At 39.0% G+C, this 18,016-nt stretch overlaps 1 protein-coding gene and 1 non-coding gene across 8 annotated transcripts in view; both read right to left on the bottom strand.

Annotated features, from left to right (window-relative positions):
- The window catches only part of USP32 (ubiquitin specific peptidase 32), a 248,828-nt gene that overhangs the window by 50,452 nt on the left and 180,360 nt on the right, over positions 1-18,016 (bottom strand). For all 7 annotated transcript variants that reach the window (XM_035300720.3, XM_035300721.3, XM_008996980.5 and 4 more), the window contains 4 exons: positions 17,185-17,287; positions 7,426-7,618; positions 4,607-4,782; positions 1,875-2,015 (listed from right to left, as the gene is read on the bottom strand). In XM_035300720.3, coding sequence (XP_035156611.2) covers positions 1,875-2,015; positions 4,607-4,782; positions 7,426-7,618; positions 17,185-17,287 — 613 coding nt within the window. The remainder of the gene's footprint in view (positions 1-1,874; positions 2,016-4,606; positions 4,783-7,425; positions 7,619-17,184; positions 17,288-18,016) is intronic.
- LOC118154384 (small Cajal body-specific RNA 20) lies at positions 12,092-12,221 on the bottom strand. The gene has a single exon (XR_004744250.1).

The following is an 18,016-nucleotide window of genomic DNA, read 5'->3' as shown; positions in this document are numbered from 1 at the left end:
CGGGTGGATCACGAGGTCAAGAGATCGAGACCATCCTGGTCAACATGGTGAAACCCCGTCTCTACTAAAAATACAAAAATTAGCTGGGCATGGTGGCGCGTGCCTGTAATCCCAGTTACTCAGGAGACTGAGGCAGAAGAATCGCCTGAACCCGGGAGGCGGAGGTTGCAGTGAGCCGTGACTGCGCCACTGCACTCCAACTTGGCGGCACGCCTGTAGTCCCAGCTACTCGGGAGGCTGAGGCAGGAGAATTGCTTGAACCCAGAAGGCGGAGGTTGCGGTGAGCCGAGATCGTGCCATTACACTGAAGTCCGGGTAACAACAGCAAAACTCCGTCTCAAAAAAAAAAAAATTTTAAGAGTAGCACATTATCAATTTCATATTCTAAAAGGATAGCAGGGTCAACACTGAAACTCTTTAAAACATTAACTCTTACAGAGTCTTTTAAGTCTCAGGTGACCAGGCTTTTATTTCCTTTGCTCTCATAACTAATACCTTCTGCAACAGAACATTTTTTTTTTAGTATCAAGAGGGGGTAATAAAGAATTTAAAAAAAAAAAGTACTGGCCAGGTGCAGTGGCTCATGCCTGTAATACCAGCACTTTGGGAGGCCAAAGCAGGAGGACTGCTTGAGGCCAGGAGTTCGAGACCAGCCTGGACAACACAGCAAGATTTTGGCTCTTAAAAAAATTTTTTTAATTAGCTGTTAGGATGGTGTGTGCCTATAGTCCTAACTACTAGGGAGGCTGAGATAGGAGTATTGTTCGAACTATGGAGCTTGAATTATTTTTCATAAACATCATTAAGAACTCAAAATCAACATCAAAATTACATTAGGCTGTTTTATAACAGATTTTCACTTTTTAGAAGTTAACCTACGATATATCATCTATACAAAACTTTCCTGGCATAAGGAAATTTCAGCTTGAACATTTCTTTTGAGATGGAATCTCCCTCTGTCACCGAGGATGGAGTGCAATTGCGTAGTCTTGGCTCACTGCAACCTCTGCCTCCCTGGTTCAAGCAATTGTCCTGCCTCAGCTTCCTGAGTAGCTGGGACTACAGGCGCGTGTAGCACTCCTGGCTAATTTTTGTATTTTTAGTAGAGACAGGGTTTCACTACGTTGGCCAGGCTGGTCTCGAAATCTTGGCATCGTGATCCACCCACCTTAGACACCCAAAGTACTGGGATTACAGGCAGAAGAGTGTTTCTTAATATACCAGAAACACCCCACCAAAACATCTTGTTATATTTTACTGCAACAATGTAAAAAGTGAGTATCCACTTTTGGGAGGCCGAGGAATACTGAGTGCTGCTGTTTACCATACAAGCACAACAAATAGTGCTATATACTCATATTTTAATATAATATTAAATACTCCAAAACCTTCATGATCTTGAATTCCTGTTATCCTATGTTGTGATCTTTTATATGCCCCTCCTTCAAAAACATAACCCCAAAAAATCCAAAAGCTACAAGAAGAATGCAATTCCTAACTAGATACCTGTGTGACTGTTGGGAACAGTCATTTCAGAAATAACCTCTGCACCACTCCCTACATTCACTGAATTTTTTGGCACTGGCTCTTGGCCTGTCTTTCCCTCTAGCCTAAGTTTTGTACATCCTAGGTGATGTCTACTTTTTTGTGGGTAACACATTCAACAGCCTTTTATTTCCTTGCCTTTACTTATGAATAAATGAATGTATGTGAAGGAACCTAAAATTATTTGCTCAGTTAATCTGAACAGGTTCTGAGCACTCTTCTACCATAAGGTAAGAGCTAGTTTGTGGTAAGTGAGATTTATACAGAAAAATAACAGAAGACCCCATCTATGACTGCTCCTTATATAAGGCACTATTAGCTCTACTTACTGGTCTAGGTAGGGCCAGGTTTGCTCCATACCAATGATAAAGTGCTCTCCACACAGGTTCTGGAACCATTTCATAATCTCTTCCATGAATCAGTTGTGGAGTTCGTTTTAATCGTCCCCCTTCTAGTGTTAATGATGTAGCCTGAGAAGGAACAGAATGACAGTGTTGACTTTGAGTATTAGAAAGGTTTTTGTGTCTTAGCAATACCTAGATACAGGAAAACAAACCCATATGTCACCACCCAGTTTCATGTTGCTGGAAAAACTTAATTACGGTTTTTTTTTTTTTTGGGGGGTCGGGGGGAGATGGAGTCTTGCTCTGTCACCCAGGCTGGAGTGCAGTGGCATGATCTCGGCTCACTGCAGCTTCTTCCTCCTGGGTTCCAGCGATTCTCCTGCCTCAGCCTCCTGAGTAGCTGTGATTATAGCTATGTGCCACCATGCCCAGCTAATTTTAGCATTTTTAGTAGAGACTGGGTTTCACCATGTTGGCTAGGCTGGTTCTGAACTCCTGACCTCAGGTGATTTGCCTGTCTTGGCCTCCCAAAGTATTAGAATTATAGGCGTTAGCCACTGCATCCAGCCAAAAAAACTAATTTTTAAAGATTTTTATTTTTGTCTTTCAAAATAAACTATGTAAAAAATGAACCTCAAAGCATGTCATTTGGAAAAAAATCACTGAAGCACTTGAAATAACTTCACAGATTTCTTTCAAACAATAAAAAAATACTAGTTTGGAAAAAAATTCATATATAGTGTATGTGAAACAACATTTTCAGAATAGCTGTCCTAAGTAAGAAAAACTATTTCCCAACTAGAAACCCAACTAGAAAGGCGGTAATCGTAAAGATGACAGATGGATAAATTTATAACAAAGGGAAGAAACCAGCCTAAAAAGGCTGAGAATACCCAAAATCAGAACCCCTCTCCCTCTACAGGGGATTACAGTTCCTCATCAGCAACGGAACAAGCCCTGATGGAAAAGGACTGTGTGCCATTAACAGAAGTAGGCTTCAGAAGGTGGATGATAAGAAACTTCTGGGAGTTAAAAGAACTTGTTCTAACCCAATGTAAAGAAACTAAGAACTTGGAAAAAAGGTTTGACGAAATGCTAACAAGAATAGACAATATAGAGAGGAATATAAATGAACTAACGGAGTTGAAAAACACAACACAAAAACTTAGCGAAATATGCACAAGTTTGAATAGCCGAATTGATCAAGCAGAAGAAAGGATATCAGAGGTCGAAGACCTACTTAATGAAATAAAATGAGAAGATAAGAATAGAGAAAAAAGGATAAAAAGGAATGAGCAAAGTCTCCAAGAAATATGGGACTATGTGAAAAGACCTAATTTATGTTTGATAGGTGTACCTGAATACAACAAAGAGAATGAATCCAAGCTGGAAACTATTCTTCAGGATATTATTCAGGAAAACTTTCCCAATCTAGCAAAGCAGGACAATATTCAACCCCAGGTAATACAGAGACCACCACAAAGATATTCTTCAAGAAGAGCAACCCCAAGGCACATAATCGTTAGATGCACCAGGGTTGAAACGAAGGAGAAAATACTAAGGGCAGCCAGAGAGAAAGCTCAGGTTACCCACAAAGGGAAGCCTGTTAGACTTACAGCAGATCTCTCAGCAGAAACCCTACAAGCCAGAAGAGACTGGGGGCCAATATTCAACATCCTTAAAGAACAGAACTTTCAGCCCAGAATTTCATATCCTGCCTAAGCTTCACAATTGAAGGAAAAATAAAATATTTTATGAACAAGCAAGTACTCAGAGATTTTATTACCACCAGGCCGGCTTTACAAGAGCTTCTGAAAGAAGCATTATACATAGAAAAGAACAACTAGTATTAGCCTTTCTAAAAATATACCAAAAAAGTAAAGAGCATCAACATAAAGAAGAATTTACATCAACGAATGGATAAAATAGCCAGTTCACATCAAATGGCAGTAACCCTAAATTTAAGTCGACTAAATCCCCCAATCAAAAGATACAGCCAAAACCTAACGGTATGCTACATCCAGACCCATTTCACATCCAAAGATACACAAAGACTTAAAACAAAGGGTTGGAGAAAGATCTACCAACCAAATGGAGAGCAAAAATAAATAAATAAATAAAAAGCAGGAGTTGCGATTCTTCCATCTGATAAAATAGATTTCAAAGCAACAAAGATACAGTGGTAAAAGGATCAATGCAATAGTAAGAGCTAACGATCCTAACACCCAGATACATAAGACTCATAAAGAGATTTAGACTCAACGAGACAGAAAATTAATAAGGATATCCAGGACTTGAACTCAGATCCGGAACAGGTAAACTCAATAAATATTTATAGAGCTCTCCATTTTAAATACACAAAATATACATTCTCCACCTTAAATACACAAAATATTGATCGGCCATTATTAATACCCATTTTTAGAATAAACCTACAGTCCCATTCTCTCTCCCTCTTTTTCTTCCTCTTTCTTCCTCTCCTTCACTCCTTTTTTTCCCTTTCTTTCTAAAAAAAAACACAACTATTTCCAAGGATCACTAAACAATTTCTATGTAAGTTCTAAATCATATTCTCATAGAAATGTACCATACAAAGAGATTTCCATCTATATAATTAAATGAACCACCAATGTTTTGCTATGTGCTAAAACCTCTGAAATAAAATTTATTCATGGCTTGCTAGAGAATAATTTTAAATTAAATGTAAAACTACTTACCTTTACTGGTTCTTGAGTTACCAATGGCTGGTTATCAATAGCCCCTGGTTTCTGAGGGTTAAGGTGCAACAAAATATTTCCATTTGCTCCCAGTAAACACTGGTTGTTATTGTCAGAAGTGTTATGTTGTCGAGCAAAGCAAACATCTGACCCTGGTGTGGCAGAATACAGAAAGCCTATGAAGAAAAAGAGGATGAAATCTCTTATTTTTAGTTAATATACACAAACAGGCTTGAGGATATGAGCTTAATGCCAATGTACTTTATTACTCTGTTGGCATGTCAGTACAGATTCAGATTCTGGTAATTCTGTAGAAGACAGGAATTATTATCCTTTTTCTGGCCAATACATAGCATGGTACTAAAAATAAGAGCTTTTAAAATTATTACCATTTGGCTACCCTCCTAGAGCATGTAATAATTCATAATGAGAATTATATGTCCTCTGATTGGAAGGGAAGAGCTGGGCTAAGTAGCTGGGCTTTCACATAGTATCCTTTAATTATTTTCTTCAACCTAGAATATTCCAAATGCTCTTGGTAGATAACAGTGATATGAAGTCACTAAATTAAAGGAAAACTGAAACAAGATCTCCAACAAGAGTGCTAGGGGCTATGTCCTATTGTACCTATGAACCAAGAGTTCTTTTGAAAGCAACTTACGATCTTTACAATAGGAAAATATGCACAGGAAATGATTAACCATGGCTTAGAGTTGTGAACCTCAGTGGTATTTTAAGGTATTTCAACTCTCAACTACACGCTAATCTTTGGCAAAAGTCTAGCAGTCATTGCTTTGTAACCTTTTGCCTGTGTTATGCTCAGCCTTTGGGTGTCACAGCTTATACGGTAAGCACATACCAAACAGGATCTTTAGATGGGGTTAAGAAATAATCCTGATGTTAAAGCTGATGATAGCACTTCTTGGACTGCTAAGTGATCTTTGTAATACCAGAAAGGGAAGAAAGCAGCAGATTCTATCAAGGAGCTTTGTAAAGAAAATGCTAGCTCTGTCCTATTTGCTTACAATTTCCACAGAAAAGGAAAAGAACATGTTGGAAGAAATAATAACACAGGCCAGGTGCAGTGGCTCATGCCTGTAATCTTAGCACTTTGGGGGGACCAAGGCTGGAGGACTACTTGAAGCCAAAAGATTGCAACCAGCATGGGCAACATGAGACCTTGTCTCTACAAAACAATTAAAAAATTAGTCACGTGTGGCAGCGTACAGCTGTAGTCCTAGCTACTATGTAGGCTAAGGCAGGAGGATTGTTTGAACCCAATAACTGGAGGTTACAGTGAGCTATAATCGTGCCACTGCACTACAGCCTGGGCAACAGAGCAACACCCTGTCTCTTTAAACACATAAATAACAGGGTAAGACTGAGGGTTCTGCTACTGTATCAGAATAATACCAATCAACTCAATTCAACTGTGCCACAGAAATACCATAGCATCTTCCCTACAGGTGTGGAAACATTAAGTTTTAGATAAGTAACAATACCTAAAGGGAATTATGGAAGGCATCTGAATTCTTAGTATTTTAACAAAATAATTTCCAAATTTTGGGCTGAAATATACATAGAATCTGATGTGAGGTGCATTTAATTTATGGAAAGTATGTTTATTGCTAGAGAGAGCCCTGGAGATGACTATCTTTGAAAATTTAAATTTACAGACTAAATAATTTAATAACAATATGGAAAGATGTGGCTTGATCAATGAAAATAGTGAAAATAGCTGGGTGTGATGGCTCATGCCTGTAATCCCAGCACTTTACAAGGCTGAGGCTGAAGGATCTCTTGAGCCTGGGAGTTTGAAACCAGTCTGGGCAACATGCCGAAACCCCATCTCTACAAAAACACACAAAAAATTGGGCTGGGTGCGATGGCTCACGCCTGTAATCCCAGTACTTTGGAAGGCCAAGGTGGGCAGATCACAAGGTCAGAAGATCGAGATCATCCTGGCTAACATGGTGAAACCCCAACTCCACTAAAAATACAAAAAATTAGCCAGGTGTGGTGGCAGGCACCTGTAGTCTCAGCTACTTGGGAGGCTGAGGCAGGAGAATCACTTGAACCTGGGAGGCAGAGGTTGCAGTGAGTCATGATTATGCCACTGCACTCCAGTCTGGGTGACAGAGCGAGACCCTGTCTCAAAAGAAAATAGTAAAAATATTTTCATATTTAGAGATTTAATGAAGTATAATATGGAAAAGAGGTTTTCTTCATAAAACTACAAATATATTCAAGAATTTTACATTCTTCTGACCATTTCATTCAAAACATATTTCTGTTCATGGAAACCTGATCTCCTATTACCCCATTCGCTACAGCCTCTGTCAAATTAGACTCCTTTAAGAACAATCCATAGGGAACAAACCAATAAACTTCAGGGGAATAGGTCATATTGAGGAAGGAGACCTAAGCATTTAAGACCACCTCCCCCTTGACTTCCACATTGCATTTCAATAGGAGAAGTAAAGGCTGGCAGACTGGGTGCCACCTTAATTGTCCTCCTATAGATCACAGGCATGGTATGGAGGAATCTTTCTAGAAGGCATTGTTTTTACATAAACAGGATCAAACCCCCACCTAAGCCACATACCCCATGCCTACTCCATGGACCAAGACCCTTTCACATGTAATTTCTAGAGTAGTAAGCCTTTATAAGGGCAGGGATTTTGTTTGTTTGGGGGCTCAGCTATCTGGGGCATCCAGACCTGCCGCAGCCCCTGGCAGTGATGGTATAAATCACCACTTCCTTCTCAGTTAGGTGTTTAAGAGGTTTGCTTCTCCTCCTTTCCTGCTTTAATATTTACCACTGCCAGCAGTTTCTGAGGCTTCAGATGCAGTAGAAATGTTGTCTGAAAACTTCTCTTCCGTAGAATTCACATAACTGAGGTTGCCTCCAATTCTATCTTCGACCTGCTCCATAGGATGTACTGCTGTTCCAAATGAATATTTTCCTCCATTCAAAACAGATGATGGCTCAATTACCACAGGGTTGGCATCCTAAAATCATGAAATCAGAGAATAAGAAGCAAAGTTTAATAATCTGACAGCTACACAGTCTTCAGAAAGGAATCTCACAATTACCTATTTTTCTAATTCTCCTGTGGGTGGCCACAGACATTTAACAACATTCTAACATATGGCTAAATTTTAATTTCTTTAAGAAGGAAAAGTATGTATATAGATAAAATTGGTGAGGTAGCCAGACCAGCCTGTGAAGCATTTTGTACCACATAAAGTAATTTCGACTTTATTCTATTGGAAGCCTTTAATATTAAAAGTAAATGAAGTTTATTATTTTTTACCTTATTTCCCATACAACATGAATATATATAATTTTTTTATTATTAAAGATTATATGGTCAATGTAGAAAATATAGAAAGCATGAAGAAAAAAAATCACATGTACTCAGATTCCATCATTTAACAATAACTGTGTGTTTTAGTTCTTGTGACTGAAAAGAAAATTTATATGTAAAAGATGAGTGGTGTACGTACCTAGAGTGAAGGGCAATGCTATGACTTATAGCTATGTGACCTTTTACAATAACTAAACTTCTAAGCTTCAGTTTCTTCATGGGTAAAAGTTAGGGTAATATTAGGTAATATTAACCTTGTCAGGGACGATGAGTCTGAATGGTTAGAGAGGCAAAGAAAAATCAGGAAACTCTAAAGTCTTAGAAGCAGAAATCTCTAGCATAGAATTATTTTCCACTAAGTTTAACAGTGGAAAAAAAAGAGAAGACAGACTTGAGGAGAAGGGAAGGTACCATGAGAATGTGTATCTGCCAGTGTTTTCAAGAGAGAGATCTGCTACTGTATCAGAATAACAGCAATCAACTCAATTCAGCTGGGCCACAGAAATACCATAGCATCTTCCCTACAGGTGTGGAAACATTAAGTTTTAAGTAAGTACCAACACCTAAAGGGAATTATGGGAGGCATCTGAATTCTTTCTCAGTATTTTAACAAAATAATCTCCAAATTTTGGGCTGAAGTATATGTAGAATCGATGTAAGGTGCATTTAATTTAATGAAATTATGTTTATGGCTAGAGAGAGTCCTGGAGATGACTATCTTTGAAAATTTAACTGTGACTGAGAGGATAAAAAGACTAAAGGGATTAATGAGTGGAACAAGATCCCACAGGCATCTGAGGAGACCGGTAATAGCACAGGTGGAAGAACTTAGTGCCATTCAATATAAACTCTGACTTGCTTTATTTTTTATTTTTTTTGACTTGCTTTATAGTAGATAGAACTGATCAGTGAATGTGGGTCTTGAAGTCACTGTTTATAATGATGAACTGCAACATCAATGACTTGCTTTATTTTTTATTTTTTTTGACTTGCTTTATAGTAGATAAAACTGATCAGTGAATGTGGGTCTTGAAGTCACTGTTTATAATGATGAACTGCAACATCAAATTTAAAAGAAAAACTCCATGTCATAGTATATCAACAGCAGAGCTGAGATTTGTTTTTTTTAAAACAATTGTAACAACCCTAATTTTAGCCCACAAAGGGAGACAGTGATCAACATTTTATTAGTTCTTTTCTCCTCTTTTATCTGTAAACCAGGTGAATACTACCAATCTGTGGATCCTTTAGAAGTCAACTCCGAAGAATTCCAGTGCCTTTTAAAGGTACTCTTAACTCTTAAGAGTGTCAAGAAGAATTAGAATAAAATCTTAGTTCTTTCCACATACCAATTGACTTTAATGGATTAAAATTTTTAAATAGCAATACAGTCTTACTGTCAAAACTCTAAACAATTCAGAAGTATAAATATTCACATTCTGTTACAGATCCAAATGTTAGAATATTTTCTTAATGTAAGGGGAAAGTACAATAGAAAACTTATTCCCTATTCAATTCTCTTTCAATCCTCTCATTACTTCAAGGAAAAGGTCTCAGTTTCGTGCTAATATGCTAATCTAACATTTGATAATTTGTTTTTAAAAAAGAACAGTCCTAAATAGAAGAGTTTCAAAAGGCAACTCTATTAGCTGGAATTTAATATTATTGCCTTCTATTTCTGGCAAGTGACACTAGTTTTCTTTCCTTTTTTTTTTATTTTAATTTTCATTTATTTATTTATTTTATTTTATTTTTTCTTTTTTTTCTTTCCTTTTTTAATTTTAATTTTATTTTTTTGAGTCTCACTCTGTTGCCCAGGCTAGAGTTGCTCACTGCAACCTCCACCTCCCAGGGTCAAGTGATTCTCCTACCTCAACCTCCCAAGTCGCTGGAATTACAGGCATGTGCCACCATGCTCGGTTAATTGTTGTATTTTTAGTAGAGACAGGGTTTCACCATATTGGCCAACCTGGTCTGGATCACCTGAGATGCGCCTGCCTTGATTGGCCTCCCAAAGTGCTGCGATTACAGGTCTGAGCCACTGCACCTAGCTTTTTTTTTTTGGAGACAGGGTCTCGCTATGTTGGCCAGGTTAGTCTTGAACTCCTTGTCTCAAGCAATACTCCTGCCTGGACCCCTCCCAATTGCTAGGATTATAAACAGAACCCACCATGCCCAGCTGACAATAGTTTTCTACTTAAAGTAGTGATATAAAGTTTCCTTTGAAAATATGTTTAAATAGCCGGGTGTGGTGGCTCATGCCTGTAATCCCAGCACTTTGGGAGGCTGAGGCAGGTGGATCATGCGGTCAGGAGATTGAGACCATCTTGGCCAACCTGGTGAAACCCCATCTCTGTTAAAAATACAAAAACTAGCTGGGTATGGTGGCATGTGCCTGTAATCCCAGCTACTTGGGAGGGGAGGCATGAGAATCACTTGAACCCAGGAGGCGGAGGTTGCAGTGAGCCGAGATGGCACCACACTGCACTCTAGCCTGTCTCAAAAAAAAAAGAAAAGAAAATATGTTTAAACAACGAATTAATCACAACCAGTTACAAAGATTTCTTTGTTCCTTGTCCATTCCCACTGCTTCACTTGACTAGCCAAAAATTTTTTTAAGTATAAAATGTCAAAATAATTTATCTAAGTGAATTATATAGCATTATATTAAAAAAATGGTGCCCATAGTAAAAAAAAAAAAAAAAAAAAAGATGACTATGAACTAGAAATCTATATTACACATGAATTTTGGACTCCAGCCTGGCAACACAGCAAGATTCTGTCTCAAATAAAAAGGGCAGTGGGGGGGATTTTGACGTGTTCTTGTGAGATTTGGGTCTCTTCCTAAGTCAGCGCTCACCAAGCAGAGCGCCATGTTCAGTTCGAGCGCCAAGATCATGAAGCCCAATGACGAGAAGCCAGATGAGTTCGAGCCCAGCATCTCCCCGGGTCTTCTGGAGCTGGAGACGAACTCGGACTTCAAGGCTCTGCTCAGGGAGCTAAATATTACGGCAGCCAAGGAAATTGAACTTGGTGGTCGGAAACCTATCATAATCTTTGTTCCCATTCCTCAACTGAAAAAAAAAATCCAAGTCTGGAAAGTATGTGAATTGGAGAAAAAGTTCAGTGGGAAGCATGTTATCTTTATCGCTTAGAGGAGAATTCTGCCTAAGCCAACTCAGAAAAGCCATAAAAAAATAAGCAAATGCGTCCCAGAAGCTGTACACTGACAGCTGTGCATGATACAATCCTTGAGGACTTGGTCTTCCCAAGCGAAACTGGATGGCAGCCAGCTCATAAAGGTTCATTTGGACAAAGCACAACAGAACAACATGAAATAAAAGGTTGAAACTTTTTCTGGTGTCTATAATTTTTGTTTTTCTAAAAGTCAAAGGATCTTGTTTTGTTTTTATTAACTTCAGGGGTCTGGAACTATCTGAAATTATCCTAGAATCCTGGTTTTCAGAAGATAGATTTCTAAATAGGTAAAGTTTCGCCTGTAGCGAGAAATTTCCTCACTTTCTCTGAGTCAACAATTCATAAAAGGATGAAATATTTTAATATAAGAGAATTCTGTTTTGAGATTTTTTTTTTTTTTTTTTTAAATAAAAGATGGGGTTTCACCATGATGGCCAGGCTGGTCTTGAACTCCTGACCTCAGGTGGTCCACCCACCTCGGCCTCCCAAATGCTAGAATTACAGGCGTGAGCCACTGCGCCCCGCCTATTTTGAGATTTTATGATTCCCTGTGAGTTGTATGAATAGTCTGTGTTCTAAAATATGGGTCAAGATTCACCTTTTCCTCTATTGATAATACCACTACTTTTTATGCTCCGTACATAGGTATGCTACAAGCATCAATGATCTTAAACAATTATGTGAATTTCATATTTCAGTAGTCTGAAATCCTGGTTTTGGAAAAATAGATGGCAGCATGAAGTAAAGGATTAGGTACTAAGGACTCAGGATACTGAGCTCTAGAGTGCTAGATCAGGTAATAAAATAATTGTCTAATACAGCCTTGGGGAATTATAAAAACTAAAGACCTCAGAGGCTTCATCTGTAAATTCAGATAAGAGAGGTGTTTCATTCCTTTTATTTCCCCCTCAACTACACATGTCTGAGGCAGGAAAACAAGGCTGCCCTACTAGTGGCAGTCCTGACTACGATCCTCGAGGGCTGCTCTTGGCCTTCAGCCTTGGCTGAGGAGAATGGGGAACCCCCACAGCCCAGGGAGAGAGGCACGAGAGGTGCTTTATTATTATTATTTTTTTTTGAGACGGAGTTTCGCTCTTGTTACCCAGGCTGGAGTGTAATGGCGCCATCTTGGCCCACCACAACCACAATGAGGCAGGGTTCAGGCAATTCTCCTGCCTCAGCCTCCTGAGTAGCTGGGATTACAGGCACACGCTACTGTGCCCAGCTAATTTTTTGTATTTTTAGTAGAGATGGCGTTTCACCATGTTGACCAGGATGGTTTCGATCTCTTGACCTTGTGATCAACCCGCCTCGGCCTTTCAAAGTGCTGGGATTAAAGGTGTGAGCCACTGTGCCCGGCCCAGAGGTTCTTTAAAGTACTTTCTAGCTCTAAAGTTACATAATAACTACGTACTACAATGATGATAAACAGAAAAGATTTCACCATTCTTCCCCATTTAAATTTTTATAGGAGACTGCACAAAGAAGAATAAAGCTTTACACACTAAAGTGGGGAAAGATTGGTAAGATTCCATGAGCAGAGATAAAATCAAATTATTCATACTCCAGTGAATCAGCAAATCTGTGGGTTAGCTACTTCTAAGAAAGGATGGCTCATTTTTCCTGATCCCTTGGTCTCTGATCGTTCCATTTAGTCATGCTAGTATTTGAAACATACTGCCATCACAATTTAGTAATTCACATAGGTAAATATGTCATTTTATGAAGAAAAAATACTAAAGCCAAGTACTATCTTAGGTAGGCAAATGAAGCTCCGAGTAAGATCAAATTATCTGACATGTCAACACTAATTTTCTTTTTTTTCTTTTGTGAGATGGGAGTCTTGCTCTGTCATCTAGGCTGCAGTGCAGTGGCACGATCTCAGCTCACTGCAACCTCTGCCTCCCGGGTTCAAGCAATTCTCCTGATTCAGCCTCCCAAGTAGCTGGAACTGCAGGTGCGCACCACCACACCTGACTAGTTTTTGTATTTTTAGTACAGGTGGGGTTTCACCATGTTGGCCAGGCTGCTCTGGAACTCCAGGTCTCAAGTGATCTGCCTGCCTCAGCCTCCCAAAGAGCTGGGATTATGGGTGTGAGCCACTACACCTACCCTAATTTTTTTATTTTTTAAACAAGGAATTTGTCAAAGCTGCCAAATGGACTGGAAAGAGAAATTTGAAGTTTTTGAGACAGAGTCCGTTCTGTCACCAGGCTTGTGTGAAGTGGTATGATCTTGGCTCACTGCAACCTCTGCCTCCCAGGTTCAAGCTATTCTCGTGCCTCAGCCTCCTGAGTAGCTAGAATTACAGGCATGCACCACCATATCTGGCTAATTTTTGTATTCTTAATAGAGACGGGGTTTCTCCATGTTGGTCAGATTGGTGTTGAACTCCCAGCCTCAAGTGATCTGCCTGCCTTGGCCTCCCCAAAGTGCTGGGATAATAGGCATGAGCCACCATGCCCAGCCTGAAAGGAGAAATTTAAATAATGAATTAATTACTACTGCTGCTAATACTAAAATTACTGCTACTACTATAACTATTACTACTACTAACTCCATTATTACCTTTAATCTTATATAGAGTTTCTATCTGCCAGGCACTGAGCTAAGTGAATTAACTCATTTAATTCTCACATCTGTAATTAAAAAGGTATTATTATTAATTTCATTGTTCATATGTAAAAACTGAGGAAGAACAAGAAGTAGTAATTTATGCTTCATAAAGCAAGTGGAAGGGACAAGAGTCCAAGCTCACTACAAATTACCTTATTCAAGTTTCTCATAATAATAGCTACCTATTTAATACTTACTATGTACCAGACACTGTTTAAAAATACTTAACAAGGAGCTGGTTGTAGTGGTTCATGCCTGCAATCCTAGTGCTTTGAGAGGCCAAGGCAGTAACACTGCTTGAGCCCAGGAGTTTGACACCAGCCTGGCAAGCATAGTGAGACCCCATCTCTACAGAAAGATGAAAAAATTAGCCAGGTATGATAGTGTGTGCCTGTAGTCTCAGCTACTCAGGAGGTGGAAGAATTGCCCGAGGCTGTAGCAAGCTATGATTATGCCACTACACTAGAGCCTGGGCAACAAAGAAAGATCCTGTCTCAACAAACAAACCAACAAAAACACTTAACATGCATCAAACTCATTTAATCCTCATAACACCAAGAGGGAGATTATTATTACTCTAATTTTACAAATGGAGGAAGCAAGGCCCAGAATGTCACTTTTTAAAAAAGGTTATTCGAGGCTGGGCGTGGTAGTTCACACCTGTAATCCCAGCACTTTGGGAGGCTGAGGCAGGCAGATCACGAGGTCAGGAGATTGAGACCATCCTGGCTGTGGTGAAACCCCATCTCTACTAAAATACAAAAAATTAGCTGGGTGTGGTGGCACGCCTCTGTACTCAGGAGGCTGAGGCAGGGGACTCACTTGAACTTGTGAGCTGAGGTCATGCCACTGCATTCCAGCCTGGCGACAGAGCAAGACTCGTCTCAAAAAAAAAGGTTATTTGAATTTACTTTAAAAACATTTTTAAAAGTCTGTCAGTGTGGCCGGGCACAGTGGCTCAAGCCTGTAATCCCAGCACTTTGGGAGGCTGAGGCGGGCGGATCATGAGGTCGAGAGATTGAGACCATCCTTGCCAACATGGTGAAACCCCGTCTCTACTAAAAACACAAAAATTAGCTGGGCGTGCTGGCGTGCACCTGTAGTCCCAGCTACTCGGGAGGCGGAGGCAGGAGAATTGCTTGAACCCAGGCGGCAGAGGTTGCAGTGAGCTGAGATTGTGTCACTGCACTCCAGCCTGGCACCTGGTGACAGAATGAGACTCTGTCTCCGCCCCCCCCACAACAAAAAAAACTGTCAGTGTGTAGTTATTTGCATTTAAAAGAAAGTTACTTTTTATTTACTATAGAACACTTTTCTAATTAAGACACGTTCAGAGGATTGTTATTAGTCAATTCCCACCTTATTAGTAACGTGCCATAGTTCTCTATTTAGTAAAAAACACTTTTCTAATTAATATGTAGTTTTAGGAAGTACTGCTGTTACTCCATTTACATTTTTTCCCCATCTTATTGAATAAATTCCCACAGTTCTCTGCCTCCTTTATCTTCATATAAAGCGATACTTGTCCCTTCCCTGGTTTCTTGTAACTCTCAGCTAGTCTTTATTTATTCATTTATTTTATGAAACAGGCTCTTGCTCTGTTACCCCAACTCAAGTTCAGTGGTGCGATCATGGCTCACTGCAGCCTTGACCTCTCAGGCTCAAGCAATCCTCCCATCTCAGCCTCCCAAGCAGCTGGGACTACAGGTGCACATTACCAAGCCCGATCAATTTTAAAAAAATTTTTTGTAGAGATGGAGTCTCACTATGTTGCCCAGGCTGGTCTTGAATTCTTGGGCTCAAGTGATCTCCCTACCTGGGCCTTTCAAAGTCCTGAGATTATAGGCACAGCCAGACTACATTCTTAACTAGACTTGACACACACATGCTAGAAAATAGTATCAAATGCCAGAGTGGAGAAGGAAACAGGTAGATTCTCCCATGTATACCTCTCCCTTACTACCATCCCCAAATTCCTTTAGTGCACAAAAGGATTATGGTAGGCAACAACAAACCAGGTTCATGTTCTTGTCAGTGCAGTTCAGTCTGTTTGTATGGGACACGCTGTTAAGAGTAAGACCTCTATTGTGTTCCTACAGAAAACAAAACGTAATACATACAAGACAAAACTAGGTTATTCTCTGAGTCTACACTCATTAAAACATTAACAACCACTCATTCTATGGCCAAACTACAAATTTTTTTTTTTTTTTTGAGACGGAGTTTCACTCTTGTTACCCAGACTGGAGTGCAATGGCACTATCTCGGCTCACCGCAACCTCCGCCTCCTGGGTTCAAGCAATTCTCCTGCCTCAGCCTCCCGAGTAGCTGAGACTACAGTCGCGCACCACCATGCCCAGCTAATTTTTGTATTTTTAGTAGAGACGGGGTTTCACCTTGTTGACCAGGATGGTCTCAATCTCTTGACCACCCGCCTCAGCCTCCCAAAGTGCTGGGATTATAGGCGTGAGCCACCATGCCCAGCTAAACTACAAATTTAAAAACCAAAAAAGTATTTCAAAATAATGACTGATGCTGTACCCCAATGTTCTCATTTTCTACCTACACTCACCATCACTATCTACCTACAAGGTCCAGGAAGTCATTTGCCTACTTTTATTCCTTCAGAGACACCAAAGTCCATGTTTCCCAATTAATATATTTTACATGTGAAAACACATTAATAAACTCTGCAAAATGGGAAAAGGATGAAAAAGAGTGATGAGAAATATAATGTAAAAAGTATCTAACTGCCAATATTCTGATAATAAGCAGTGATAGAAGAAATACAGGCAAATAGGAATCAAATGATTAGAATTTTGGTTAGTGATCATTTGGCAATGACAATGAGTGTATATATCAACTGGCTCTCCAAGAAGGCAACTGATTCTTGGCATTATTCTTTTCAGTTTTCTAGTCTGAAAAAAATTCCATTTTAATGGGAAAGATGAAATAAAGAACAATGTAAATGATGTAGTTGAGAGAACATAAGCTTTAAAGTCAGTCCCTAGGTTTGATCCCAGACCTTCTACCCTGATCACAATATTCAGGTTATTTTTCTTTCAGCACCAGGTTCCCCACAGGTAAAATGGGCATAATATTATCTTCCTTACAAGGGTGTTACGAGAATTAAATGAGATGTGAAGTGTGTGATATATACAGGTACCCCTGTGCCCAATATTATCTTTTTCATGGAGTTGTTGCAAGGGAAGAAATTTACGTGAAGTGTAATCGCAAAGCCTAGCCCATAGTAAGTATCATATAAACACTCATTTCCTTTCCCTTTGAATCTTTATCTAAGTCGGAGCATTTTATTATTGGCTGGTAGTCACATGAAGTCTGATGGAGTTGAAAATCCTGTGAAAAATGTAAACAGACAGAAATCTAACTCACGTATTTGACATATTCTTTCCACTGTTGCCACCACTGCATAGAGATGATAAACCAGTTGTGTCCTGGTTGCAGACCATACCTGCTCTCTCGTTCTAACCATCCTCTGTATATACAAAAGAAATTCAATTTATCAACTAAAGTTGTATGAAACAGGCGGCAATGCACATACATTATCATTAGAAGTTTTATAAGAAAAACCATGAAACATTTAGATGTAATTACAAGAGACTGCCAAAATTCAATTAGTAAAACAATACTGTTTCTATTGATAAACCAATTTCAAGAGTCATAGAAATTGTATCAGGAACAATTACTTCAGGAAAGGATTCTAGGAAAAAATTAAAAATGTAAAAAACTAGAGAAAGAACAACTGTTGTTTCTAATTAATTAATTACTTTTTGTAGCATGTTCATGTAACCAATGATGTTCTTCAAAACAGCTTTATTGAGGAATAATTTACATAAATATAAAACTTACCTATTTTAAGTGTACAACTCAGTGATTTTGGTTACTTTACAGATGTGTGCAACCAACACTTTGAGAATAGTTTGAGAACATTTAGAACATTTCAGTTAATCCACAAAGACCCCTGGTCTAAAAATTGACGTATTTTTAGTCAATTCCTGTTACCACCCTCAGCAATAGGAAACCATTAATCTACGCTTTGTCTCTTACAGATTTGTCTTTTCTCAACTATTCATATAAATAAAATGATAAAACACATGGCTTTAAAAATTTTGGTCCCTTTGACTTTCCATGTTTTTGTGGTTCATCTATTATTGTGGCAGATATCAATTGTTTGTGCTTTATTACTGAATAGTATTCCATTGTA

Source organism: Callithrix jacchus, chromosome 5 (assembly GCF_049354715.1).
Source record: "Callithrix jacchus isolate 240 chromosome 5, calJac240_pri, whole genome shotgun sequence".
Lineage (NCBI taxonomy): Eukaryota > Metazoa > Chordata > Mammalia > Primates > Cebidae > Callithrix > Callithrix jacchus.
Note: the sequence above shows the minus strand (reverse complement) of the source record. Positions and strands in the feature narration are given on the sequence as shown.